This window comes from Bos javanicus, chromosome 17, assembly GCF_032452875.1.
Source record: "Bos javanicus breed banteng chromosome 17, ARS-OSU_banteng_1.0, whole genome shotgun sequence".
Lineage (NCBI taxonomy): Eukaryota > Metazoa > Chordata > Mammalia > Artiodactyla > Bovidae > Bos > Bos javanicus.
Window position 1 is genome coordinate 51,429,660 of NC_083884.1, and position 26,712 is coordinate 51,456,371.

The 26,712-nt window shown below is 50.3% G+C and overlaps 1 protein-coding gene and 1 non-coding gene across 3 annotated transcripts in view; one reads left to right on the forward strand and one right to left on the reverse strand.

The window, feature by feature from the left end:
* Nucleotides 1-2,299: 2,299 nt before the first annotated feature.
* DHX37 (DEAH-box helicase 37) overlaps nucleotides 2,300-26,712 on the forward strand; it is a 30,755-nt gene continuing 6,342 nt past the window's right edge. Inside the window, exons 1-18 of one of the 2 annotated variants that reach the window (XM_061384543.1) lie at nucleotides 2,300-2,517; nucleotides 5,541-5,710; nucleotides 8,673-8,785; nucleotides 10,077-10,419; nucleotides 13,329-13,477; nucleotides 14,319-14,411; nucleotides 15,591-15,687; nucleotides 16,570-16,683; nucleotides 19,486-19,587; nucleotides 19,773-19,887; nucleotides 20,492-20,587; nucleotides 20,792-20,874; nucleotides 21,703-21,850; nucleotides 22,284-22,360; nucleotides 22,686-22,918; nucleotides 24,728-24,839; nucleotides 26,300-26,406; nucleotides 26,497-26,685. In XM_061384543.1, the coding sequence (XP_061240527.1) occupies nucleotides 2,412-2,517; nucleotides 5,541-5,710; nucleotides 8,673-8,785; nucleotides 10,077-10,419; nucleotides 13,329-13,477; nucleotides 14,319-14,411; nucleotides 15,591-15,687; nucleotides 16,570-16,683; nucleotides 19,486-19,587; nucleotides 19,773-19,887; nucleotides 20,492-20,587; nucleotides 20,792-20,874; nucleotides 21,703-21,850; nucleotides 22,284-22,360; nucleotides 22,686-22,918; nucleotides 24,728-24,839; nucleotides 26,300-26,406; nucleotides 26,497-26,685 (2,447 nt within the window). In that variant the 5' untranslated portion in view covers nucleotides 2,300-2,411. The remainder of the gene's footprint in view (nucleotides 2,518-5,540; nucleotides 5,711-8,672; nucleotides 8,786-10,076; nucleotides 10,420-13,328; nucleotides 13,478-14,318; nucleotides 14,412-15,590; nucleotides 15,688-16,569; nucleotides 16,684-19,485; nucleotides 19,588-19,772; nucleotides 19,888-20,491; nucleotides 20,588-20,791; nucleotides 20,875-21,702; nucleotides 21,851-22,283; nucleotides 22,361-22,685; nucleotides 22,919-24,727; nucleotides 24,840-26,299; nucleotides 26,407-26,496; nucleotides 26,686-26,712) is intronic. The other variant, XM_061384542.1, reaches the window with a different exon arrangement.
* On the reverse strand, nucleotides 19,124-19,196 carry TRNAR-UCU (transfer RNA arginine (anticodon UCU)). The gene has a single exon. It is a non-coding gene; the product is annotated as a tRNA-Arg (tRNA).

The window sequence follows — 26,712 nt, forward strand, 5'->3', positions numbered from 1 at the left end:
GATTTCTGGTGAGGTTTTCATATATTCACTGGTGTATATTTCATCATCATAAAAAATATATTGTATTTAAAGTAAACTTTTTAAAATGAAGTACAGTATACAAGACACCCTAGTGGTTCAGGTGGTAAAGAATCTGCCTGCAATTCAGAACTAGGGTTCGATCCCTGGGTTGGGAAGATCCCCTGGAGAAGGGAATGGCTACCCACTCCAGCACTCTTGCCTGGAGAATCCCATGGACAGAGGAGTCCAGTGGGCTACAGTCCATGGGGTGGTGAAGAGTTAGACACAACTGAGTGGCATACAAGCAGAAAATACTCAGTCATAGGTGCTTCTCTATGAATTTAAACAACATACAAGGTGACCAGTACCCAGGTCAAGAAAAGGAACATTATCAGTTTTGCCAAAAGGCTCCCTTTGCCCTCTCCTGTTCACTACACCCCCTCCAAAATTTAGGGGATTCATTTTGCCTGTTTTTGAACTTCTGTGAATTGGATCATAAAATATGATCTTTTGTGGTTGGCTTCTTTTGTTCAACATTATATTTATGAGATCCCTGCCGTTGTGTATTTTCCTTTTACTTTATAGAATGTTCTTTATATCTTCTGGAGGTAATCCTTTGGTATATAATATTTTAGAAGAAAATATAAGAGAATGTACTATTACCTACCTAATAATAACTTTATTTACTTAAATAAGTACATTTAAAGAAACTGTAGACTGCTATTATCCTAAGCAATAAAATCCATGAAAATACAAGTTTGATTTGCTCATTTTAACTCCCCCCCCCAATCCTTTTTAATTAATTAAAAGAATGTTCATATGTATGCTATCAAAATCCTTTCATGCTCCACCTGTGTGTTTGTGGGATTTGTTTTTGCTTTTCTGAAGAAGAAGGGAGCTTGTCCAGATTAATCACAGTTATCATTCATTCTTACCTTCAACAACTGTTACTTACCTACTTGGCAGCCAGCTGCTGTCCTGGGTTATTCAAATGCTTTTCCTGGGGCAATGACTTTAATTCTTGAAAATAACTTTATCCTCTCTAAAATTCTAAAATAACTTCTAGCGCCTTCACTTTTTTTTGATGATATAATTTATTTAGCCTTAACCATTTATGCTTTTAATAGAAAAAAATGGAGACACAAGTTCAGTTCACTCAGTCATGTCTGACTCTTCATGACCCCATGGACTGCATCACGCCAGTCCTCTCTGTCCATCACAAATTCCCGAAGCTTGCTCAAACTCATGTCCATTGAGTCGGTGATTCCATCCAACCATCTCATCCTCTGGCATCCCCTTCTCCTCCTGTCTTCAGTCTTTCTCAGCATCAGGGTCTTTTTCAATGTGTCAATTCTTCGCATCAGGTGGCCAAAGTATTGGAGCTTGAGCTTCAGTATCAGTCCTTCCAATGAATATTCAGGACTGATTTCCTTTAGGATTGACTGGTTTGATCTCCTTGCAGTCCAAGGGATTCTCAAGAGTCTTCTCCTTTCGGCACTCAGCTTTCTTTATGGTCCAACTCTCACATCCATACATGACTACTGGAAAAACCATAGCTTTGACTATATGGACCTCTGTCGGCAAAGTAATGTCTCTGCTTTTTAATATGCTGCCTAGGCTGGTCATAACTTTTCTTCTAAGAAGCAAGCATCTTTTAATTTCATGACTGCAGTCATCATCTGCAGTGATTTTGGAGCCCAAGAAAATAAAGTCTGTCATTGTTTCCACTGTTTCCCCATCTATTTGCCATGAAGTGATGGGATTGGATGCCATAATCTTAGTTTTTTGAATGTTGAGTTAGTGAAGACACAGTATAGCTGTTCTGTTCACAAAATAATTACAGAATTCAGAAAATACAATATTTCCGAGTGCAATGCAGAAAATTTGATGTGGTCATGAAAATGCAAAGTTGTCTAATTGATGCCTTCTTTTACTTTTTCTGTCTTTGTAATGAAAATATTTAACGCCTTTTTTACTACACAAATAATGTTGCTTGTAAGAATATCAGAAAGTACAGATAAGCCAAAAAAAGAGGGAAGAAGACTGTATTAGGAGTAGGTTATATTTTTAAAGCCGACAAAACACTCTCATTCCCAAATTAATATTAGTAGATAATTCAGATTTAGTGGTTACATTCCTGCAAACAGCCCTGGGCTGAAACAGAAGACTCTTGGGCACCTCAGGCCCCGCCCCTCCCTAACTTGGCCCCGCCTCGCTCCGCCCCCAGCGGCCTTGGTTTTTAAGGTGACCCCGCCTCTAGCCCCGCCCGCAGGAGATCTGTTAGTACCAGCTCTCGCGAGAGCGTAGCCCGGAAGTTTTCCGTCCTGAACCTTGGTGGGGGCCCACGTGAGTTGGGCTTAGAAGTGCTAGGGTCTTGCTACCCTACCTTCAGGAGCAGGAGTTCGGGCGCCATGGGGAAGCTGCGCCGGAGGTACAACATCAAGGGGCGCCAGCAGACGGCCCCCGGCACCTCTAAAGGCCCTCCCGAGCCGCCCCCCGTGCGGCTGGAACTGGAGGGTAAGAAGGCCCTGGACAGGGGCTGGGTTTCGGGTGAGAGACCAACCAGGGCCTTGAGGCCAGGGCTGGCTAGTGGGGCTGAAGGACGCCCGGACTATGTCCTGCGTCTGCGACTTCGGAACGATCCCGGAGAGAGGCCTCCCACCTCAGATGATCCAAAGAAAGGGGGAATGGTGACAGTTTTCTTTTTAACTGAGTTTGGAACAATACCTGGAGTTTCTTTCCAGTGTGGTCGTGGTATAGCAACGTGGGGAATTTGGACAAGAAAATAAGGTAATTCCATTCCTTTTGATGGCATCAATTATATCCTCCCTACCAGCGACTTTTAAGTTTGTATTTTTCAGCCCAGATCTGTCTGTTTAGCTCTAGGCTGCTTGACATTTCTGCTAAGACCCCTCCGTTTTGTTAGGGAAGACTGGTGTGCCAGTCTAGGAGAGTAACAGAAGATGAGATTAAGGCGGAAAAAAATCCCTGTCGTGCACAGTTTATATGCTTTTGGGAAGAGACAAGTAAAGAAAAACACAGAATATATAGAATATTTTGCATACACATTCATACTAAACAGATAAAGTACAAGAGGTGTTTGGTGAGTTGCAGAGTTTTGTGCGGTAGAGGGGGAAGACCCCATTGAGAAAGCATTGGATCCTTAAGACCTGAGGGCCATCAGAATGGCTGAGTGGAGATGAAATATTAAGTGGGGCCAGGATGGGTAGGACCTGGTGGGTCATGGTGAGGACAGTGAACCTGCAGGGTTTAGAGCAGAGGAGGAACAAGGCATGGGCTTAGGTTTTAACAGCATAACTCTGGTGCTGTGTTGAGGAAGAGCAGTAGAGGGCAAAGAATCAGGGCGATTGGATAGGAGGCTGCCGAGTACAGTCAGTAGGGCAGAAGTTGATGCTTGGTCCGGGGCGGCAGCAGCCGAGGGTGTGAGAGGTGGTTGAATTCAAGATGTATTTGGAAGATGGAGCTAATAGGATTTGCTGGCTGACTGTGCACAAGAACAAAGGAGATGTCAAGAATGAATCCCAGGTGTGGGGTCCAGTGGCTGGCAGCTGGAGAAGGCGGGGAGGGGCCAGCTTGGGAAGAGGCCAGGAGCTTGGTTTTGGATATGTGTGTTTTGGGGGCCCTGTTATATATCCAAGTAGAGGGATAGTCAGGCAGCTGTTGACTCAGATGCTTAGAAGAGGCAAGTCCAGGGGAGATAGCAGTTTGGAATCATCACTGTGTATAGATGATATTTATTTAAGTCTGAAGACTGGACCAGCTCTCACTGAGCAGTGAGTTTAGCCCAGTGAGGTGGGAGGAGCCCCTTGGGAGTGTGGTTGTCCAGGGACCATGAAGAAGACCCACCATTTGTGTCATGTTGCTGTGGGGTCAGGGAGGGAGAGAAGGACCCCTGGATGTAACACCAGGGAGGCCATCAGTGGCCTTGATGGGTCCGGTTTCGCAGGAGAGTTGAGGATGAAGTTATTGAGTGAGTTCAGTTGTCTTGCTGGCCCTTGAAATTGAACACACTCCAAAGTTAAACTCATCCGGCTGCTTGTATAGGATCCCCGAAGCTCAAGCTGATTTAGGCATGAGGGAAGAGTGAGCCTAGATTCTGGAGCTGGAGGGAGAGAGAACCAGGCCCGATGGGGAAGCCTACTTCACTTCACCCACTAACCAGCCTCCTCTTCCACACTCTCCTCTTGGACCCTGAAGGAAGTGAAGTTATGGGAAAGATTGTCAAGGTGGGAATCTGGAATCTGAATTCCCTCCTCAGAAGTTGCAGGGATTGGCTGGGAGTTGAAGTAACTCACCTGACATCTCCGTGCCTTAATTTTCTCAGCTGTCACATGGATCCAGCAGTTACATACTTGTTCATGGGGGTGGTAGTTGGGGAGAATATATTTGTAACTGAGAATGCTTTGAAAAGTAAAGACAGGCTGTGTCTTTACTGACTTGTCCTGTGATGGGCACTGTTCGTTCTAACAGCAGTGACAGCTCAGGAGGTGAGATAGACTGACAGTGAAGTGAATGCAGAGGAGCCTGAGGTCTTTTAGACCCAAAGATTTGGGAAAAGTTTCTCACCCTAGAACAAGACATCTCCATTTATCCTTGAGACTTTTAGGGGCCAGAGGGACCTTATAAGATTATAAAGCAGCTTGCCTTCTGCAAAGAGCCTTCTCTGATCACTGATCCAATGTTGTTACCCTCTTTCTTATTTTTATTTTTAACATGTCCCCCCTTTTTCCTTCCTATGGCACATTGGTTCTCAAATGTTTTCCTCTAAGGACATTTTTTTAACATTCTTAAACGTTGAAGACCCCAAAGTGCTTTTGTTAGTGTGAGTTCTATCGAAATTTATCATAGTAGAAATTAAAACAGAGATGTAGGGGTTTGGGGTTTTTTTTGTTTTTGACTGATTTTTGGCTTCAGTGGATCTTTACTGTAGCACAGGGGCTCTCTTGTTGCAGCACATGGGCTCAGCAGCTGTAGCATGCGAGCTTAGTTGTGAGGGGGGTTTTAGTTCCTCAACCAGGAATGGATTTGCACCCCTTGTGGTGAAAGCATGGTGTCTTAACCACTGGGCCACCAGGGAATTCCCAAAAACGCCGACATTTAAAAATAAATATAACACAAGCTCAGTACTTAGTTCACTGTACACCCAGAAGAGAGTATCTTTTAGAGTTATTGTAAAAGTGGTTTTGATCTCACAGACTCTCTGAAAGCAGGACCCTACGGGAGGAACGCACTGGTGTAGTTTATTCCCTCCTTGCTCTACCTCCTTCTGTCTTCCCAAAACACAAGGGTGGAGGTACCCGACTCATGGCGGAGGCTGGCCTGTGGCAGGTGCTGGATGGACAGTGTGGTGAAGGTGTGGCGGCCCTACATCCCCATTCCTGTGCAGGTGCTTGGATGGCTCACACAGAGGGCAGAAGGGCCCCCCAGAGGAAAACAGCATTAAGATAGCATCTTGAGACCCTAGGCATCCTCGCTCTCTAGCCTCCAGGGCTGTGGGTCAGGCGAGCATATCTTTTCAGATAAGGACACGTTGAAAGGAGTCGATGCAAGCAACGCTCTTGTCCTTCCCGGGAAGAAGAAGAAAAAGACCAAAGCCCCTCCCCTGTCCAAGAAGGAGAAGAAGCCGCTGACCAAGAAAGAACGGAAAATACTGCAGAGAATCTTAGACCAGAAGAAGAAGAAGAGCCAGGTATGCGTTCTGCGTCTGTACTCAGCCCTTCAGACTGGCAAGGGATGGGGATGGAAGGGCTCTGTGTCCCCTGACATGATCTCTTCAATAGGACCATCAGATAGAACTTTCTGGAATGAAGGACAAGTTCTTTGTCTGCAGCATCCAATATGGTGGTCACCAGCCATGTGTGGCTGTTGAGTACTTGAGATGTGGCCAGTCAGACTGAGAGATTGATTTTTTTTTTTTTTAATGTATTTATTTGGCTGCACCCAGTCTTAGTTGCAGAATGCGGGATCTTTAGTTGCAGCATGTGGGATCTAGTTCCCTGACCAGGGATCGAACCCAGGCCCCCTGCATTGGGAGCATGTCCAGCCACTGGACCACCAGGGAAGTTGCAGAGGAATTGAATTTTTAATGTGATTTGGTTTTAATTAATTTAAATGCAAATAGCCACATATAACTAATGCCCCTTGTGGGACACGCAGAATCAGAACCTTCCAGCCCTCGAAGGAGGACATGCTTCTGGGGTGTCTGTCGGTCTGGAATGGGTTCAGGTTTGTAGAGACCGTGTTTGTTGAACCAGGAGTCAGTCGATCAACGTGCTCACTGTTTATTCTCCACCCCACATTCATTTTGTTTATTTTTTAAACTTTATCCTAGAGAGTTTTGACCTTTTTTACTTAATATTTTTTTAAGGAGAATATTTTATATTGAGAAATTCTAGCATATATAAAAGTAGAGACATTAGGGTCACGAGCTCCCATGTACCTACCAGTCACCAACTTCAACAGTTGTCAAGCCCATGGTCAACCTCAATCATCTCCACGGCCAGTCAGTTTCCTACCCCATAGATCAGAGCCCAGGCAGCCTCAGTCTGTACTGTTTCTTTGGCTATCCTGACAAATGACCACCAGCTGGGTATCTTAAACAACAGAAATGGGTTCTCTTGCTGATCTAGAAGCCAGAAGTCTGAAATCAAAGGGTGGGCAGGGCTGTGCTCCTTCTGAAGGTTACAGGGGAGGGCAGTACCTGGCTTCTTCCAAACCCTGGTGGCTCCAGGTTTCCTTGGCTTGTGGCCACATCACTGCATTCTCTGCCTGCATCTTCACATGGGCTGCTCCCCTGTGTGTCTCTCCTCTGTGTATCTCTGATAAGGACACTTGTCTTTGAATTTAGGACTCACCTGGTTAATCCAGTGTCTCATCTTGAGATCCTTAATTACCCTTAACTTGAATAAGATCCCATCCTGGGACACGGGCTTCCCAGGTGGCGCTAGTGGTAAAGAACACGCCTGCCAGTGCAGGAAACATAAGAGACTTGCGTGTGATCTCTGAGTTCAGAAGATCCCCTGGAGCAGTGCATGGCAACCCACTCCAGTATTCTTGCCTGGAGAATCTCCACGGACAGAAGAGCCTAGCAGGCTTCAGTCCATGGGATCGCAAAGAGTAGGACATGAATGAAGCAACTTAGCATGCACTGGGACATGGATGTATGTTTTTGAAGGGCCACCATTCAACCCATTATGTAGCATTGTATCCCTGAATATTTCAGTTTGCATCTCTAAAATAAAAGACCATTTCCAATAACTGCAGTGCCTTTAACACGTCCAGATTTTTTTAAAACACCATCAAATAGCCAGTAAATAGTCAAACTTTGCACCATTTCATTGCGCTGTCCACCCCATCTCTTGTCTTTCCCCCTTATCATTTGTTGCAGAGATTGGTTTGTTTGTCTCAAAGACTTTCCCATGGTCTGGATTAAATTTTTTTATCTCTGTAATTTAAAAAGTATTCTTCCACTGTCCAGTTTCCTATAAATTGGTATTCGGGTCCGGGGCAGTGACTCAACAGAGACAGTTTTGCCCCCACTGAGACCATTTGGCCAAGTCTGGAGACTTTTGGAGTTGTAACGATTTGGAGGATGCTACTAGCATTTTGCAGGGTAGAGGCCTGGGATGCTATTAAATAGCCTGCAGTGCCCAGAACATCAAAAAATTATCTGACTCTAAATGCTAGTGTGTGGAGACCAAGAAACTTGATCTAAAGGCTTCAGGAGACTGCCTCCTAACAGTCTTTTGAAATTGGAGTATAATTGCTTTCTAATGCTGTGTTAGTTTCTGCTGTATAACAGCGTGAATCAGTTATACGTATACATATATCCCCTCCCTCCTGAGCCTCTCTCCCATCCCTCCTTAGTCTTTCTGACAGGGTGACCACACAGGGTGCCGTGACCACCAGGGGACACACAGGCCTGCCATTAGCAGCTCTGCCATTAGCAGCTCTGACATCAGTCCCTGGAGCTCTTCATCCAGGGGAGGACTCACTGGCCTGTGAGTGTGTGCTGTTTTTCATCCTGCGAGCATCTTTGCTTGCTGTTTTGTATGTTGTTTTTTCTTTTCTCAATTAGGAAATTTGTGCACGCGTGTATATATGTGTGTGCACGTGTGTATATATGTGTGTGTACATATATACACAAATATGAGCACATATTAAAGTATCTGTATAATTTCAAGAATAGTGAAACAAATACTTGTGACTCGTTCACCCAGAGGAAGGAAGCCAACTGGGCCCACGTTTCACTGCTTTATTCCAGATAGCGTGGGGACTACTTGCCATCACACAAAGAGCTATTCCTCCCTTGTAGTAACTGCCGGGGAGTCTTACATTATACAGATGGGCCCTATTTTATTTATTCCATCTCCCTTTGATGGGCATCTGGCTAGTCGATAATCTCTCATGACACACCATGGGGCAAAGAGAACCTTGTTTATCCAACCACAGACTCTGTAAGGGGACGAGAAGCCCAAGCTCACATGTCTGTCAATGTTAAGAACACTGTGATGCCAGGCAATTGAAGTTCAGCCTTTGGTTTAAAAAAGACTGTGGGTGTTAGAGATGCTGTAAATTTATTTAGAGTCTCAACTTCCCTTCTAAAGAGGCTCATGATGCCAAATGTATAACACACTCGTTTCCTTCCCCAGCGAGCTGAGATGCTACAGAAATTGAGTGAAGTCCAGGTTTCAGAAGCTGAGATGAGACTCTTCTACACCACGTCCAAGCTGGGCACTGGAGAACGCATGTACCACACCAAAGAGTAAGTCACCAGGTTCCTCTCGGAAGCCCGTTCCTCCCTCCAGGGCTCCCAGGGCGGGGGAATGTCTTGGGAGTCATGGGGTCTTCTGGAGTTATGAGAAAATACATTTGTAATGACCCATGTGCTAAAATACGTCCAACGGGTAGAGACCTCACATGCCGCTTAATATGCTGGTATCTTTTGCCCACGTGTGGGTCTTCTAGAGCTTCAGTAACCAGGCACCACAAACCAGGTACCTTAACACAAGAGGAATTTATTCTCGTGGCTCTGACGGCCAGAAGTCCAAAGTCAAAGTGTCAGTGGGGTTGTTTCCTGCCAGAGGCCGGAGAATCTGTTCCATTCTGTCCCCCAGCTTCTGGTGGTGCCAGCAGTCCTGGGTGCTCCGCAGCCCATGTCACCCCAGTCTGTGTGCCACTGCGGTGTCCTCCGTGTGTCTCTCTGAGTCTTCCATGGCTTTCTTCTGTCTGGGTCTGGGTCCCTGTTTTCTCCTCTTATAAGGACACCAGGCACTGGATTTAGGGCCCACCCTAACTCAGTTTGACCTCATCTTCATGACATCTGCAAACACCCCGTTTGCACATAAGATCACATTTTGAGTATCTGGGTGGCCACGAATTTGGGGAAGACAGATACTTCCACAGTCAATATTTAAGAATTAGGAGATTTCATGTTAAAATCCTTGGTTCCCCTTCCTGCCCTAGTCTTGACCCGTTGAAGGATGTGGCCACACCAGCTGGCATTCCCACAGGGCAGCTTGCCGTAGGTGGGGCCCATGTGTTCCCTCAGCTCAGGCCCCTGCTCCCTGCTCTCTCACACTTGGCCCACTGTGTTCATTTCCAGTACCGTCCCATAAGACTTGTGGCACATTTAATGACTGTTTGTTGAATGCAAACTGCATCTCAGGCTCTCCTCTGGGCCCTAGAAATAGAGCAGTACACAAAAATAAAGTTTCTTCCCATAAGGAGCTTACGTTCTGATAGTGGGGAGATGGGCAGTAGTTAGATAAATAGTAGAAAGAGCTTTTTGCTCAGTAGAAAAGAACAGGGCGAAGAGGATGGAGGCGGTGGGAGAGGTGATTGAGGCTGCAGTCAGGGGAAGTCTTCCTGAGAGGCGACCTTTGAGTCAAGTGAGGGAGAAGCTGCCTGCAGGGACCATGGACAGCGGGTACAAAGGCCTTGAGGCAGGAAGGGGCGTGGCTCCTGAGTCCTGCCTCTGATGAGCCTTCAGCAACCCAGAGCTGCCTCAGGTTGGCTGGCCCATCCTAGAGCCTGATTTTGTGCCTTCCCTGCAGGAAACCGGATGATGTGGCAGCCCAGGGTTCAGAGAAGATCAGCAGCCTCAGTGGAGCCCACCGGAAGCGCCGCCGCCAGGAGGCAGAAGAGGAGTCTGAATCCTCAGTGGACTCTGAACCCGAGGAGGCCCCAACAGACAATCGGTCAGAGGCCAGTGCAGGGTCGGCCCCAGCACACGTGCCTCCAGCTCCATCTGGGGCCAGGGGCCAGAACCCAGTGCCCAGCGGCCCAGCTGAGACTCCTGCCCCTCCAGCAGCTACTCCCACGGCAGCCTCTGCCCTGGTCAGGCCCCCATCGAAGCCCGCAGTCTTCATCCCCGTGAACCGCTCCCCCGAAATGCAGGTTGGTCGCTCCAGTGTTTGATGGAGAGCTTAGGGGATCAGGTCAGTACAGTGAGGGGCTGTGGGTGCAGCGAGAAGGCATCTCGGGATCTGAGCAGGTTGCCTCGCCTTCTGTGTCTAGGTTTCATCATCTGGAAAAGGGGGATAGCTGTACCTGCCTTGTCAGGCTGATGAATGAGTACCTGGCATGTGGTGGGGCTCTTGAGATGGGTGTCAGCTGCCTTTCTCATCTTCTGGTCACTGTCCCCTGCAGCCTCTGACCACGGGTCCTGGCCCAAGTGTCCACTCTTCGGGACAAGAGCTTAGGCTATGGAGTCAGTTGGCCTGGAACGGAGTGCTGATCCCTCCACTGCCCAGCTCGTTCCTGGGCCCCGTTTTCTTGATGTGTGGAATGGGAGTACCTGTCTACTCACAAGGGTTCCACCTCTCTGCACTTGGTTTCCTTGTCTGGTAAAGTGACTGTCTTATTGGGTTGTCACAACAACAAGATTAAGGGACAGGAAGCTCAAGGCCCATGGAAGAATAGAATAGAAAATATTAGTACATTGTTCCAATTAAGAATAAGTCATTTAATGAGACTGCTTTGAGGTTGGTGATGCCTCAGGGTTTGGCCCATTGTAGATGGTGGTTACTCCGTCCACCCGCCAGCCCAGGAAGTAGAGCAGTCTACAGCCTCTGGAGCTTTCAGTCCAGCAGACGAGACCAAGATGGACAACACAGTGTCACACAAGGGGAGGGACAAGAGCCACGGAGGGGAAGATCGGGTACCATGAAGGGGCAGTGCAGGAGTACATAGGCTCGATAGGGAAAGTATCTTCTGGGATAAGAGCTCGGTGACCAGCTGAGAACAGGGGGGCCATCCCATACTGAGAACTGCGTGAGCAAAGGCCCTGAGGCAAGAGGGCGCATGGGTCTCAGAGCAGCAGTTTCAAACCACAGATTAGATTGTGGAAACGTGGGCTGTGACCAGCTTTTTTTTTTTAATGGAAAAGAATAGAAAATATTAGTCACTGTTCCATACGAAAAGTAGTAGTTTACTGAGAGGGCTTCCCAGGTGGTGCTAGTGGTAAAGAACCCACCTGCCAGTGCAGGAAACGTAAAAGACGCAGGTTTGATCCCTGGATCGGAGAGATCCCCTGGAGGAAGGCACAGCAACCCACTCCAGTATTCTTGCCTGGAGAATCCCTGGACAGAGGAGCCTGGTGGGCTACAATCCATAGGGTCGCAAAGAATTGGACACAACTGAAGCAACTTAACATACACAGTTTAATGAGATTGCAATTCCAGTCACAGGTACATTTGTGTGCTTATATACATTAGGTAGTTAGAATAGGAAAAAGGAGTCCAGAATGGCGGTAGCAAAAAGACAAGGAAGGGAAAAGCCCATGAAAATAGAACAAAGGAAGGTCCGAGGACCAGAGTGAAGACCTCAGGTAAAACAAACGGCACTTCTGGCTAGCCCAGTTTACATAGGGCAGGCCCAGGGGGAGGAGGAAAAAACATATAAAAAGAAGAGCCAAAATTGGGCCGGGGGCCTCTCTTCTCTCCTTGTCTTTTGGGTTGCATGCCCTCACGCCTTGAAGATGTATTTTTCTTTACTTTCTGAATAAAACTGAGCTGTAACACTGGTCCATCCAAGGGCTTTTGACCCTGGTCCATCCAAGGGCTTCAAATTTTTGCTGGAATAAGACAGAATTGAGGAAATTACAAATTCCCTGGACACATATAAAGAATTAGGGTGGGCTCACTGCTATAACAGACCTTGAAGTGCCACTGGCTTCACGCCACAAAGGTTTCCTTGTAGGTGATGTCAGAGCCTGATGCTACCCACTGGCAAGTGGGGGGTATGGGATTCTGGTCCACACACTGATTCAGCGACCCAGGCTCCACCGTCCAGCGTCCCTGGTGCCCCCCGGGGTTCCTCCCTTGGCCTTTCACTGTGGTTTTTCCACAAGTGTATTACTGAGGCTAGGTTTGTAAGTGGCCTTGTATCATATATGTTTTCCTGCACTTTGTTTTTTTGTTAATCAGCATTATGTTCCTGGGATTTACTTATTTGGGAAGATGTATGTCACTGAGGTCTGTTTGGTTTGGTTTCGGTTTTGAAACTGCTATAGAGTATTCCTCTGCTTGAATAGAGCTCGGTTTAAGTAGTCATCTCCGGCTGGACATTTGAAATATTCTTGCTTTTTACTCCCATCTTCTCTGCTGCTTTACATTTTCTTGTCCTTTTCTCGTCATCACAGATACAAAACTTTGGGGGACAGGGTTTGCAAACTGGAGGTCACAGCCATCATGGGGTCATGAGATGGACAGTGCTGCTTTTTTTAACCAATAGAATAGAAGTAGAGAACAGAATTTTTAAAATTAGGCATGCTTCACACATAATCAGAGCAAGCAGGGTTTCACAAAACCCCTCCCTCACTATGGAATACTTGTGTGTGCATGTATGTGTGTGCATGTGCATACACTCATGTGTGAGTACCTAGCAGAATCACACCTAGGATGTGATGCTGTGTCTCACATCCTGAATTTTGGTAAAATTAGCAGCCAGTTGTTTGCTGAATTGACTCTTCCATAAGTGTGAACTACCCCCAGCAGCAGCGGAGGGTTCTTGTGCCGCACAGGGGCTTCTCTGCACCAGGCTGACCCTTTGGATGCCGGGTGTGACATTCCAAAGGACCCAACCCATGTCTCTGGGCCCCCTCCCCAGCCGTCAAGGCTTCCATCCTCCAGAGTGGCCCTCCTGTTCCCCCTTGACTGGGTGCCAGCTGCTGCCTTTGTAGGAACCACATCACCTGTATAGTCTTGCTTTGAGCAAAGACCCCTCATCCCGTCTGCCCTTCTGCAGCAGCTGCAACCCCCCTCTACCCCTCATTCCCTGAGTTCTGACTTCCTCTCTCTCACCAGGAAGAGCGGCTGAAGCTCCCGATTCTCTCTGAAGAACAAGTGATCATGGAGGCAGTGGCTGAGCACCCTATCGTCATCATATGTGGTGAGACCGGCAGCGGGAAGACCACCCAGGTGCCGCAGTTTCTCTACGAAGCAGGCTACAGCAGGTGAGGGCTGGCCACAGGGTCCCCCGCAGGTCTCTCAGCTGACAGTGGACGTGGTTCCCCAAAGTTGTTAGGAGCACGGGCTCCTGGAGATCTGATTCCAGTTCTGTGGTTGACATGCTGTATGACTTGGGGCAAGCTCCTTAACCTCTCTGGGCCTCAGTTGCCTCAGCTGTGAGATGGGGGCTCATCATTGCCAGCTACTTCATAGGGTTGTTATGTAGATGAAATGACTGGATTTGTGTAAAACACTTAGATCAGTTCCTAGTGAGAGCGGCGGTGTGTCGTCTCCTGTTAGCCCTTTTGACCCGTGTATGTTGAGGTCCCCAAGACCGCCCCCAAGTCAGCAATTTTCTTGGAAGACTCCAGGTCCTACAGTGAAGGACACAATGTTCCATCAGCAAAGGAGGAAGGCACGTGGGGTGAAGTCTGGGGGAACCAGGCGCAGCCTCCCAGAGCCCTCTCCTGGGCGGTCACACAGGACGTGCTTCATTCCCCCAGCAACGAGTTGTGATAACACGTATGAGTGTCCTTTACCAGGATGCCTGTAGACACTCAGCACCCAGGGTTCTTCGTTGGGGGTTGGTCACGTGGGTACTCTCTGCCTGGTACCTGCCAAATTCTAGACTCCCTGAAGGAAAGCAGTTGTCAGCATGAACCATGTAGTTTGTACAGACGGTCCAGGCCCAGGGAGCCCCTCTTATCCATCAGGGAGAGGTGGGAGCCCCCCTGAAATCCAGGATCCCAGACACCAGCCAGGGACATTTGTAGGGACAGCAGCCTCGGGCCTGCTGGGTCAGCTCCTTCCTGCCTGAAATTCAGCCCTGTGTTCTCCCCCTCACAGCGACAACAGCATCATTGGCGTCACGGAGCCCCGCCGAGTGGCTGCCGTGGCCATGTCCCAGCGGGTAGCCAAGGAGATGAATCTGTCGCCACGGTGAGTGCTCTGCTTCTTGGAGGAGGGTTGAAGGTGGCCCTCCAGACCCACCGAGCTGAGCCGTGACACACGCCCTCGTTCACCCTGGAGGCTGTTCACAGATGTCCGTATCTTTCCTATGCCATTTCACTGCATATCTTTAAATTTATAGTATACACAAAGCTGCCCCCACTTTCTTTCATCCTCTTTATTTAACTCGTTAGTGTTAAGTTTCCAACCACATGCCACAGTGGAAAGACTAGTATAACGAGCCCCCAGGTACCCGAGACCCGGTTTCAGGAATTGTCACCTCGTGACCAGCTCTGTTTCATCTGTGCCCCATGCTCTCCCTCAGTTCTTGGGGAGCAAGTTTCAGATGTCTTATCATCTCAGCCTCAGTATTTCATCGTGTAGGTCTGAAAGATCAAGACTGTTTTGGGGATTTTTGTTTGTTTTTGGCTGCCCCTCGTAGCTTGGGGATCTTAGTTTCCCAACTGAGGACTGAACCTGGGCCCCTGCAGTGGAAGCTCGGAGTCCTAAACACTGGACCACCAGGGTGCCTAGTTGCTCAGTCTTGTCTGACTCTTTGCGACCCCATGGACTATAGCCCACCAGTCTCCTCTGTCCATGGGGATTCTCCAGGCAAGAATACTGGAATGGGTTGCCATGCACTCCTCCAGGGGATCTTCCCAACCCAGGGACTGAACCCGGGTCTCCTGCATTGCAGGTGGACTCTTTACCGTCTGAGCCACCAGGGAAGCCCTAGGACCACCAGGAAATTCCCTGTAACTTTTTTTTTTAAAGACAACTATAAACATAATTGTAGTACTGTAACCATCACTAAAAAGTATGTCCTAACTCCTGAGTGTGTTCCTTCTGTGTTCCCATTTCCTGGATTGCCTCCTAAAAAGTGTTTAGAGTTGATTGTTTACATCAGGCTCCAGCCAAGATCTGTGTGCATGTGTGATTAATATGCTCTGGACTTGTCTGTGAGTTCCCCTCACCCCTCACACTGGAGGCCAGGGTCCTAGAGAGGGAGGCAGAGTGGCTCAGTGTCTGGGCCTTAGTAGGTGAGCTGGTGGGCCCTACCCTTAGCCGCCTGCCTAGAGGGACCAGGCCTGCTCTGCTGGTCTCCTTGGAGTAGCCACCACCCCAAGCAGCCGCAGCTCTAGGGGACTGATCCGTAGCTTGTGCCTGCAGGGTCGTCTCCTACCAGATCCGATATGAAGGAAACGTGACCGAAGAGACCAGAATCAAGTTCATGACTGATGGTGTCTTGCTCAAGGAAATCCAGAAGGTTGGTTGCTTTTCTCATGTCACAGAGCAAGGCTGCTAAGCGTAAGGGTGGGAAGATAGGATGTCACCCAGGGTGTGAGCAGCCAGCGTGACAAATTTTGGCAAAGCACTGCATTTACTGTTGTGTTGCTGTGTCACCTTGAATAAGTTACTTAACCTCTCTGAGCCTTGGTTTCTTGATCTGCAAGCTGGTACTTTCCTCCTAATTGCTTTAAATCATGTGAAGCATGAAGGCACTTTAGCAGAACACCTAATAGGTGTTCATTACATGTGAGCTTGTATGTTTGTTGCAGTTTGGTTCACAGACTTTATGCATTAGCCAAAAGCACACTACTACCCACTGGCTGGCTGAGGTTCCCCTGGGCAGGGGTCTCTGGGGAGGGCAGAGGTGACTCCTGCCTCCTCTGCCTCGAGGCCAGCCAAGATCACTGTGAAGGCGGCTGTGAGTGTGTTTTGGGGTCTGATGGCCCCTGTCTGTGTGGCGTGTGCTGCCCTGGTCCCCGCCCAACATCCCCTGGTCCCTGTTTCCTGCCTGCCTCCCCACCACCCGCATTGGTAGCTCGGCTCTAATAGATCACAGCTGCCTTTTCTCTAGCAGTTTCTCTGCCAGGCCCCAGGCTCTGTGTTGTCTGCTTTACAAACAGTAATTGTCATCGAAACTTCTCCATGACCTCTTGAGATGGGTCCTCTTGTCCCATTTTACAGATGAAGAAGTAGGCCTGGGGTCATAGGCGACGACCTCCTGCAGGCCAAGTGCTCTTGAATCCGTGCCAGCTACCAAAGGGGTTCATTGAGTGGGTGCTTTGGGAGGCACACTCATCCTGGGGTGCTCCAGCCCAGGTGGCCGTCCTCATCCCTGGACCTCCTCCCCACTCCTCCCTAGGACTTCCTGCTGCTGAAGTACAAGGTGGTGATCATCGACGAGGCCCACGAGAGGAGCGTGTACACTGACATCCTCATCGGCCTCCTGTCCCGCATTGTGTGTCTCCGGGAGAAGGTAGGCGGGAGGTGCCGGGGGACCCCGAGGCCCACTCAGCCCACCCCCATCCACACCCGGACTGCTGCTGTGAGAGGGTCTCCTAGAACAGCCTCCTCCAGGCCAGGAGCCGGGGCTCTGGGTCTTGGTGTAAACAGATTCCAACCCTAGGTTCAGCCTCCTCGTCATCTGTTACTTTTCCCTCTGTCAGAGCAAGAGGCTCAAGCAAAGAGTTCACGGTGGGCCAGGCGACACTGTGGGCTTCCCGGCTGGCTGAGTGGTAAAGAACCCACTTGCCAATGCAGGAGATGCAGGTTTGCTCCCTGGGTCAGGATGATCCTTTGGAGAAGGAAATGGCAACCCACTCCAGTATTCAATGGACAGAGGAGCCTGGCGGGCTATAGTCCATGGGGCTACAAAGAGTTGGACATGATTGAGCATGCATGCACTTAGCCAGACCCCACTGCATCTGGCTTTAAGACACCAGCCAGGTCTTTGAAATCCACAGAACTGGTGGGGCCAGCCACCAAGCCCATATACTCCATGTGCTGTGAGACACCCTGCGCCCGGCTTGGGGTCAACTTTTCCCTCCACCTGCCCCCTCCCTCGATTGGGCAGGGATGGTCGTCAAAGGGATGCTGTGCTAGGATGGGGTGCCATGGAACAGTTCCCGCCAGTCCCACTGAGAAGTTGATGCTTTTTCATACCCCCTTCTTAGAAGTGCAGAACCTTTGTCATCAGACATCAGTTCTGTGTGTGCTGTGTGCAGGGCTGTCAGTGAACAAGACAGAAGTTCCTGCCCTCATGGGGTTTCCATTTTAGTGAAGGCAATTGGCAGTAAGCCACTCAGAAGCCTGTGAATTCCCGGTGGACAAAACCAGGAAGAGAGAGCAAAATCAGGCAGAAGGTAGAGGGTTGGTAGTGTGATGAGACTCTCAGAGAGTGTGGCCTTTGAGTGGGGGGGTTGGAGGAAGGGAAGGAATGAGAAGCAGCTGCTGAGAGGAGGAGATTCTAAATGTCAAGAAAAGCAGGCACAAAGGCCCTGGGGCAGGTGTAGGGCTTGTGTCGGGTTTTCATTTTGGGGTTTTTTTTGTTAACTTTATGTAATTGATGCATTTAATGTGTACAATTCAGTGGGTTTTAGCATATTCAGAGTTATATGCCATCACTGCAGTCAACTTTAAAATATTTTCATCACCCTGAAAAGAAACCTGTTAGCTATCTCCATGGTCCTCCCCCACTCTCCCATCTCAAGGTATCCATAGTCTATTTCCCATCTCTGTGGATTTATCTATTCCATATGTTTCACATAAATGAAATCACACAATATGCGTGTTTTTTTAAAAACTTTATTTATTTGGCTCACCAGGTCACAGTTGTGGCATGCAAGATCTCTGCTCTTGGTTGCAGTGTGCAGCGTCCAGTTCCCTGATCAGGGTCCAAACCCAGACCCCCTGCATTGGGAGCACAGAGCCTTGGCCACTGGACCACCAGGGCGGTCCCAGCGCGTGGCCTTCTGTGGTTGGCTTCTTTCACTTGGCACATTTTCAGAGTTTATCCCCATTGTCGCGTATGTCAGTGCTTCATTCCTTTTTATGGCCGAATCATCATCCATTGTGTGGCTGGACCACATTTCACATACCCATTCATCTACTGTTGGAGACTTGGGCTCTTCCCACTTTCCATCTCTCGTGAATGTCTGTCCAAGGGCCGTTTTCTTTCTCTTGGGCCTGTCCCAGGAGCAGGGTTGCCAGGTCCCACAGGGGCTCCTCATGTAATCATCTGAGCCGCTCCAGACTGGCTTCTGCAGTGGTCACGCCTCCCGTGTTCTCGCCCACGATGTACAGGCTGCCTTCCACATCCTCACCCACACTTGACATTTTGCATGTTTTTAGTCCTCAGCCATTCTAGCAGCATCTCACTGTGGTCTTGATTTGTGCATTGAGGATGGTCAGGCAGCTGAGGGTGGCAGAGCAGAGCGAGTGAGGTGGGAAGAACAGGAGACGCATGGGGTCATAGAGGTGCATGTGCTGGGGCCACACAGAAGAGGTTGTGTTGGGGAGGAGGCAGAACCTTTGGTCTACACTGTGCCTCTCACCTTGGCTTTTGTTTACCAAAGACACTGAACTTCCAGGGTTTGCAGTTTACAAGCTTCAGAAGACAGCTTCCACAGGCTTGAGAGCAGAGCCCACCACGGGGGGCACAGCAGGTGCTGCTGAGGAGGCTGAAAACCAGGCACACCCACTGCACCCATCCCTGAGTCAGGCTGCACCTCCTTGTCCATTTTGGGGACAGACAGACAGTCATGATGTCGGGCGGGGGCTGACAGCAGCCATACCCACTGTTCCCGTGTGTGGGGTGGACCCCAAGCTAAGCCCTCCTGTCTCGCCTAACGTCATCAGAGCTTACTCGGGAATCTTTTTTTTTAAGCCTTTGTTTTTTCCCATGACACACTGCTTAGTTCCCCGACCAGGGATTGAACCCCGGTCCTCAGCAGTAGAAGTGCTGAGTCCTAACCACTGGACCACCAGGGAAGTCCCTCAGGGGGGATCTTAAGGGCTCCTTTAACAGGCCACTACCATCCACTTCAACTTTTTCTTGGATCTTTGGCATCCAGAAGAGGGGCTGAGGAGCAGGTTTGTGGGGCTGGAGATGAGACCAGGAGGGCAGAAGTCTCCCCCGACCCTGCCGTCAGTTTTCCTGGCCCCAGGTGGCCGTGGGTCCCCAGTCTCTTGTTCCCCAGAGGGCAGAAGTCTCCCCTGACCCTGCCATCAGTGTTCCTGGCCCCGGGTGGCCATGGGTCCCCGGTCTCTCGTTCCCCAGAGGCACCTGCCGCTGAAGCTGCTCATCATGTCGGCCACGCTGCGAGTGGAGGACTTCACCCAGAACCAGCGGCTCTTCACCCAGCCACCCCCGGTCATCAAGGTACCATCCAGGCCAGGGTCTCAGGGCTGCCGGGGGGAGGAGGGCCCCTCTGTCAGCCACAGCAGAGCTTGGGATTGCCTGAGGGTTGGGATGGTAGCAGCCTTCATGGTCAGAGTTCAGGGAAGGGGGAGGGCTCAGGCCTGGCTCAGGTCATCCCCCACCCCTGACCCCATGCCTCCCGGTAGGTCGAGTCCCGGCAGTTCCCGGTGACAGTGCATTTCAACAAGCGGACGCCACTGGAAGACTACAGCGGGGAGTGCTTCCGGAAGGTCTGCAAGATCCATCGCATGCTGCCCGCAGGTGAGACCCTGGTGGGCTGGGGCGGGGGGTCCTCCCCTTCCAGACCCAGGGGTGCAGGCAGTGGGGGCTCGGGGTAGCACTTGGCCTCTCTGTACCACAGTGTCTGCAATGGTCCCAGGGCACTCACCGCACCTGCCCTGCCTTGTTCTGCCCCAAGGATTGCAAGGCTTCAGGGACTAACCAGACAGTGGGGCTGTGAGTGCCTTTTGTCCCCACAGACACAGAGCAAGTGGACAGGTGTGTTTCACCTGAGTGTCCCTCCTGACCCCCACCCTCACAGTTCTCGCCACATCCCCATGACACATACTCTGATAGTTCCATTTATCCATTTACCAGGTGATGGATACTTGGGTTGCGCCCACTTCCTGGGAGTAGACCTGCTTTCCCAGTGCTCATGTCCAGGAATTCAATGCCTGTTTCCATGGTATAGGTTTAGCTCCTTGTCCCAGCTCATCCTGTTGCTCGTGTGGGCCTCTGCAGCCTTGATTTGACCAGCACTTCCTTGCGCCCCAGCTCTCAGATGAGGGCCTGGCACATGGTCATCACCAAGGCCACGTCTGCCACGTGAACAAGCGGGTCACGGCGGGTCTGGTTCTCCCTGCAGGCGGCATCCTGGTGTTCCTCACGGGGCAGGCGGAGGTGCACGCGCTGTGCCGCAGGCTGAGAAGAGCCTTCCCCCTCACCAGACACAGGCCCCCAGGTAACCCCAAGTGCAAGCCCATCACCCAAGAGGCTGGGGGCAGGCGGCCTGGCCTTCGGAGCCTCCCTAAAGGAGCCAGTCCCTTGCTTGCCCTCCCTTCCCCGTGAATGGTGATCAGTGACCCTGGACAGTGAATGATGGATCCTGCTTACCTGGCATGAGCCTGGAGATATCTTTCTTCCTAATTGGTTCATCTTTTCCCAGAAAAGGACGATCAAAGAGATTCAGTAGAAGAAACAAGGAGGTTTAAGAAGTCACGGGCACGGGCGAAGAAGGCCCAGGCCATGGTACGTAGAGGCCAGAAAAGGCAGCCCAGACTCTGAAGCTGCCTTGTCCGCGTGGTAGGCACCAGCCCTGTGCACCTGCACAGATGTAAAGTTAATTAAAACCACATAAGGGCGTTCCCTGGTGATTCAGTGGTTTGGATTCAGTATTTTAACTACTGAGAGCCTGGGTTCAGTCCCTGGTCAGGAAGCTAAGATCCTGCAAGCCACACAGCATAGCCAGAAGAAAACCCAAATAAAATTAAGATTCAATTCCTTGGTCATTTTAGATACTTTTCAGGTGTCCAGTGGGCCCCCAGGGCTGCTGGTGACCTTGTTGGGCAGCAGGGATCTAGAACCTTCTTGCTGAAGAGAGAGTGGTTGGCTGGTGCCGCTTCAGGGCCTGGAGGGTGGGCTGGGATTTCACATTCCAGGCTCCCTATGCTGGGGGCTGGGAGGAAGCTTCTGGAAGGCCCAGCCCTGGGGCCTTGAGCAGGGCCTGCAGAAATGCCCAGGGTGGGTGGGACAGAGAAAGCGGCCCTTGGGGTTTGCTGGAGAGCTGGGGGTGGGCGAGCCGGGCACTGGGGACTTTCACCCCAGGGCATTTGCAAGACTTCACTATTGCTTCTACACCGTGCTAGGCAGTGGTCTCAGGGCTTCACGTGTGTTAGCTCTGCGTCCTCAGGGCAGCCCTGCAAGCAGTCCTGTGACCACCCCTGACTCCCAGATGACACTGAGGCAGGGGTAGCACGTGACCAGCCTGGGGTCATGTGGCCTCGGACTCTGCTCGTGACACCAGTGTCCACGTAGGGCCACCTGCAGCCCTCCATGCCGACGTCTTGTTTACCATAGACCCTGCCGCAGATCAGCTTGGACAGTTACTCGGTGCTGCCAGCGGGCGAAGGCGATGAGGATAGGGAGGCAGAAATGGACGACGAGGAGGAGGAGGCCCTGGGCTCTGACCTGGACCTGGACTTAGGGGACCACGGAGCGGATGGAGGTGGGACCTGGCAGGGACTCGGCTGGTTCCTGCTGCACGGGCTGGGGTCGAGCGAGGAATCCTCCCTGGGGATGACCCGCAGGGGAGCTGGGGTTTCTGCCTGCTCCACCCTTTGCTGTCTCCTGAGCTCCTGAAACCACGGAGCACAGAGGAGGCCTTCAAATATCTCTTGTGCTGGTTGTCATGGGGGCGACGCTCCCAGGCTCGGCTTTGCAGGCAGTGGGGGGTTAGAGAGGCTGAGATCAAGCCCTTGGGGATCCCCATGCAGGACTAGGGGCTTTCCCGAGGAGAGACTGCAGTGTGCCCACCCTCTCTGCCAGTGCCCGGGGTTGAGCCCTGGCAGTGGAGCTGCAGGGGAGCCTCTCTGGCAGAGCAGGCAGGGGTGCCAGGAGCTAGGGGCACAAGATACAGCCGACCTCTGCTGCCCCTGCAGGTGAGCAGCCCGATGCCTCTCTCCCCCTTCACGTGCTCCCTCTGTACTCGCTGCTGGCCCCGGAGAAGCAGGCGCAGGTAACCGGGTGGGCCCTGGAATGGATGCCCAGCAGGGGTTCCTAGGATGTTGAGATGGGGGCGGGTCAGGCCCTGGGTCACCTCCCCATCAGCTGTTAGATCAACACTCCAGGCTTTTGAAAGGGTCTTGGGGTCTCCTACTTGGAGAGCATGCCCACGTTCAGTTTGGGAGCAGTGGCTGTAGGCAAGGAGAGAACCTATCAACCTCGTCACCTCCGGGCCCTGCCCTGCCTGCTGACTTCCTCTGACCTCAGTCCCATGATTTCTTCCCTGACTGGCGAGACGGTGATCAGTTTTCTTGCTGCCACCCTCCCGTCCATCCTAGGTCTTCCAACCTCCCCCAGAGGGGACACGGCTGTGTGTCGTGGCCACCAACGTAGCCGAGACGTCCCTGACCATCCCGGGCATCAAGTACGTGGTAGACTGTGGAAAGGTCAAGAAGCGGCACTACGACCGTGTCACTGGCGTGTCCTCCTTCTGCGTCACCTGGGTCTCCCAGGCCTCAGCTGATCAGCGGGCGGGCCGCGCGGGCCGGACAGAGCCTGGCCACTGCTACAGGTGGGGCTCCCTGGGGTCCCCCAGTGTCCTTGGGCTACTGTGCACTGGTCACCCACCCTCGTCCGGGGAAAGGGGGTCCCATGTCCCACTGGAGACTGTCCTTCCTTGGGGTCCACACACCCTTTCCTGTTGGCTTTCAGGCACTTCATTATTCATTATTCTGCTACTGATAGCAGGCCCTGTGTTTATTAGCACCTTTGTTTTTATTTTATTAATAGCTTTATTGACATCAGATTCCCATAGCATAAAGCTCACCATTTTGAAATGTGCAGTTCTGTGGATTTTAATATATTCAGAGTTGTACAACCATCACCACTATTTTCTTTTTAAAAAAATGTATTTTTACTTATTTATTTTGCTGTTCCGGGTCTTCGTTGTGGCGTGTCGGATGTAGTTCCCTGACCAGAGAGTGAACCTGGGCCCCCTGTACTGGGCGTGTGGAGCCTTAGGCACTGCACCACCAGAGAAGTCCCACTACTGTTCATTTTCACATATTCTCATCACTGCAAAAGAAACCCAATACCCAGTAATCAGTTTCTCCCCACACCTCCCTACCATCCCCACCCCCCAGGATCTGGCAGCCACTCTCTCCTTCCTGCCTGTATGGATCTGATCATTCCGGACATTTTCTGTAAAGGAAATCAGACGGTATGTCACCTTTTGTATGTGACTTCTTTCACCCCACATCATGTTTTCAAGGTTCATCCACGGCCTGTGTTAGTGCTTCGTTGCTTTTAATGGCAGAACAACATTCTGTTGCACGTTGGATGGACCACATTTCCCATGTCTGTTCATCAGCTGATAGACACTTGGATTGCATCCACATTTTGGCCCTTGTGAATTGTGCCGCTGTGAACACTCATGTACAAGTATTTGAATGTCTGTTTCCATGTCTCTCGGGTAAATACCTAGGGAGTAGAATCTCACAGTTATGTGGTGATGCTGACATTTTGAGGAACACGCCAGACTGTTTCTGCAGCAGGCACCCCATTTTATATTCCCACCAGCAGTGTGTGAAGGTTCTAATTTCTCCACGTCTCTCCAATGCTTGCTATTTTCCACTTCATGAAAATGAAAGTACAAGGTGGTATCTCGCGGTGGTCTTGGTTTCCATTTCTCTAATGACAGTGAGCATCTTTTCACATGCTTATAGGCCATTTGTACATGTTGTTTATTTTTCAGTCCTGTCTATCTTTTGATTGGTGAGTTGTAAGTATTCCCTGATGATCCTGATGTTAGATCCTTGTCAGAGGTATCATTGGCAGATAATTTTCTCCCAGTTTATGTGCTGGTTTTTTTTTTTCCCAATAACTAACTTCACACCATTCTTTTCAACCTTGCTTTAAATTACAAAAAAAAAAAAGAAAGAAAGAAAATTGAGAAACTATGCAAAGAAAAGTAGTAAGAAATAAAGTAGTTGAGTGCCATGTGCCAGGCACAGTTCTAAACACTCTGTGTGACACCTAAAGTATCTTCACTGGGGACTTCCCTAGTGGTTCAGTGGTAAGACACCACACTCCCAGTGCAGGGACCGCAGGTTCGATCCCTGGTCAGGGAACTAGGATCCCACATGTTGCACGCCTCAGCCAAATAAATAAATAATAATTTTAAATAATAAAGTATCTTTCCCAGTCTCGATGGGGTAGCTGCTGTGTTAGCCCATCTCACAGGTAAGGCAAGTGAGGCAGGAAGAGGGTAAATACCTTGCCTAGTAAGGTGGTGGAGTCAAGATTCAATCCCAGGTAGTTTGGCTGAGTCTCTTTTTTTACTTCATTTTTTTTTAAATCTCTGATGCTTCCCTCTGCTCAGACTCTACTCATCTGCGGTTTTCGGTGACTTTGAGAAGTACCCCCCTCCTGAAATCACCCGGAGGCCGGTGGAGGATTTGATCCTTCAGATGAAAGCTCTCAACATCGAAAAGGTCAGTTGTAGCCACAGCCCTGCCCTCGCGCCACTGACCTGCCATTGTCCCAGGGTTCAGGCTGGTGTTCTTGGGCAGCCTGAGCCCCCTCATGGGCTGTTCCTCTTTCCTGGGCTGTTCCCCATTCCCTGTGGCCCTGAGAGCTGAGCCTTGTGGTGCTCACCCAGCCCCTCCCTGGTGGTCTCTTGTGAGACCCCCACCTTCCCAGTACTGTGCCTTCTAAGGAGAGGGCGGTCAGTGACCTTGCGGCTCAAGGGATGTTCTGCCCACTTGGTCCTCTAAGGGAAGGGTCACTCGCCTCTCCCCTGCTCCCAGAGGGGTGGTGTAGGCAGAGAAACCCCCTCCACATCAGCTGTCACTCTCAAGCCTTCCTCCCTTAAGCCCCTGGCAACCATGAGTCTACTTTTTAATCTCTGTGGAATTTACATTTTGGACATTTCATAAAAATAGAATCCTTTGATACTTATTCTTTCTTATCTGACTTCTTTCAGTCAACGTTGTGGATTTTTGTTTGTTTGTTTTAGCCAATTTAAAATTCGTTTATCAATCAGCTTAATTCACAGTAAGATAACATCATAAAAGAGAGGATCATGCTTTTCATTACATTAGTATGTTTGGGTTTTTTTTTCACTGTCAAAGAACCTGTTGATGGACATTTGGATTGTTCTCACCTTTTGGCTCCTACAACTAATGCTGCCATGAACATTTGTGTACAACTATTTATTTGAGCACTGGTTTTGAGTTGGTCACTCTTTCTAAGCAACCCTCAGGCGATCCCTGAGGCCGGTCACTCTGTGCCCTGATCATCACATTGTCTGGGCACATTTTCTCCCGTGAGACTGTTTATTCACATGTATACTCACTGTTCATCTGGAATGAAAGCTCAGTGGGGCCAGAGCCCTTGTCTTGTTTTTATTATTTTTTTCATTTTGTTTTTATTGGCGTGTAGTTGCTTTACAGTGCTGTGTTTATTTCTGCTGTACAGCAAAGTGAATCAACTATATGTATATGTATCTCCCCTCTTGCTTGGATTTCCTTCCCATTTAGGTCACCACAGAGCACTGAGTAGATTCCCTCTGCTATACAGTAGGTTTTTGTTAGTTAGCTATTTTATGCATAGTATCAGTAGTGTTTCCATGTCAATCCCAATATCCCCATTCAGCCCTTGTCTTGTTTTATCAACCTCTGTCACCAGGAACAGCCCCTGGTGCACATGAAGTGCTCAGTACATGCTCTTGAGTAAGAGATGATGTGAATGAATGAACAAAGAGGGCCTTTGGGGTTCCCCCGGCACAGGGACTTTGAGTGTGCCCAGGCCCCCATGTCCCATGTTCTGAGCATGAGTGGTGCTTGGAGGGTAGGCAGTGGGAGCCCCATCCCCTTACCAGACCTGCCCTCGCCCCCTCCTCCAGCCCTCCACTGCGTTCACATGTCTCCCACCATGGCTCCCTGTGTCCTAGGTCATCAACTTCCCCTTTCCAACACCCCCGTCCGTGGAGGCCCTCATCGCTGCTGAGGAGCTGCTGATTGCACTGGGTGCCCTGCAGGCTCCCCCAAAAACAGAAAGGTAGGGGAGGGACTTGAGGGAAGAGGGGAGCCCAGCTCCTGCCCCATTCTCGGCTCTGACCCATCTCCGAGCTGACCCTCCATCCTCCAGGGTGAAGCAGCTGCAGAGGTCCCGGCTGAGCTGCCCCATCACCGAGCTGGGCAGGACCATGGCCACATTCCCTGTGGCGCCACGCTACGCCAAGATGCTGGCTCTGAGCAGGCAACATGGCTGCCTGCCCTACACCATCACCATTGTGGCCGCCATGACCGTCCGGGAGCTCTTCGAGGAGCTGGACAGGTGGGGGGCTGTGGGACGGGCATTCAG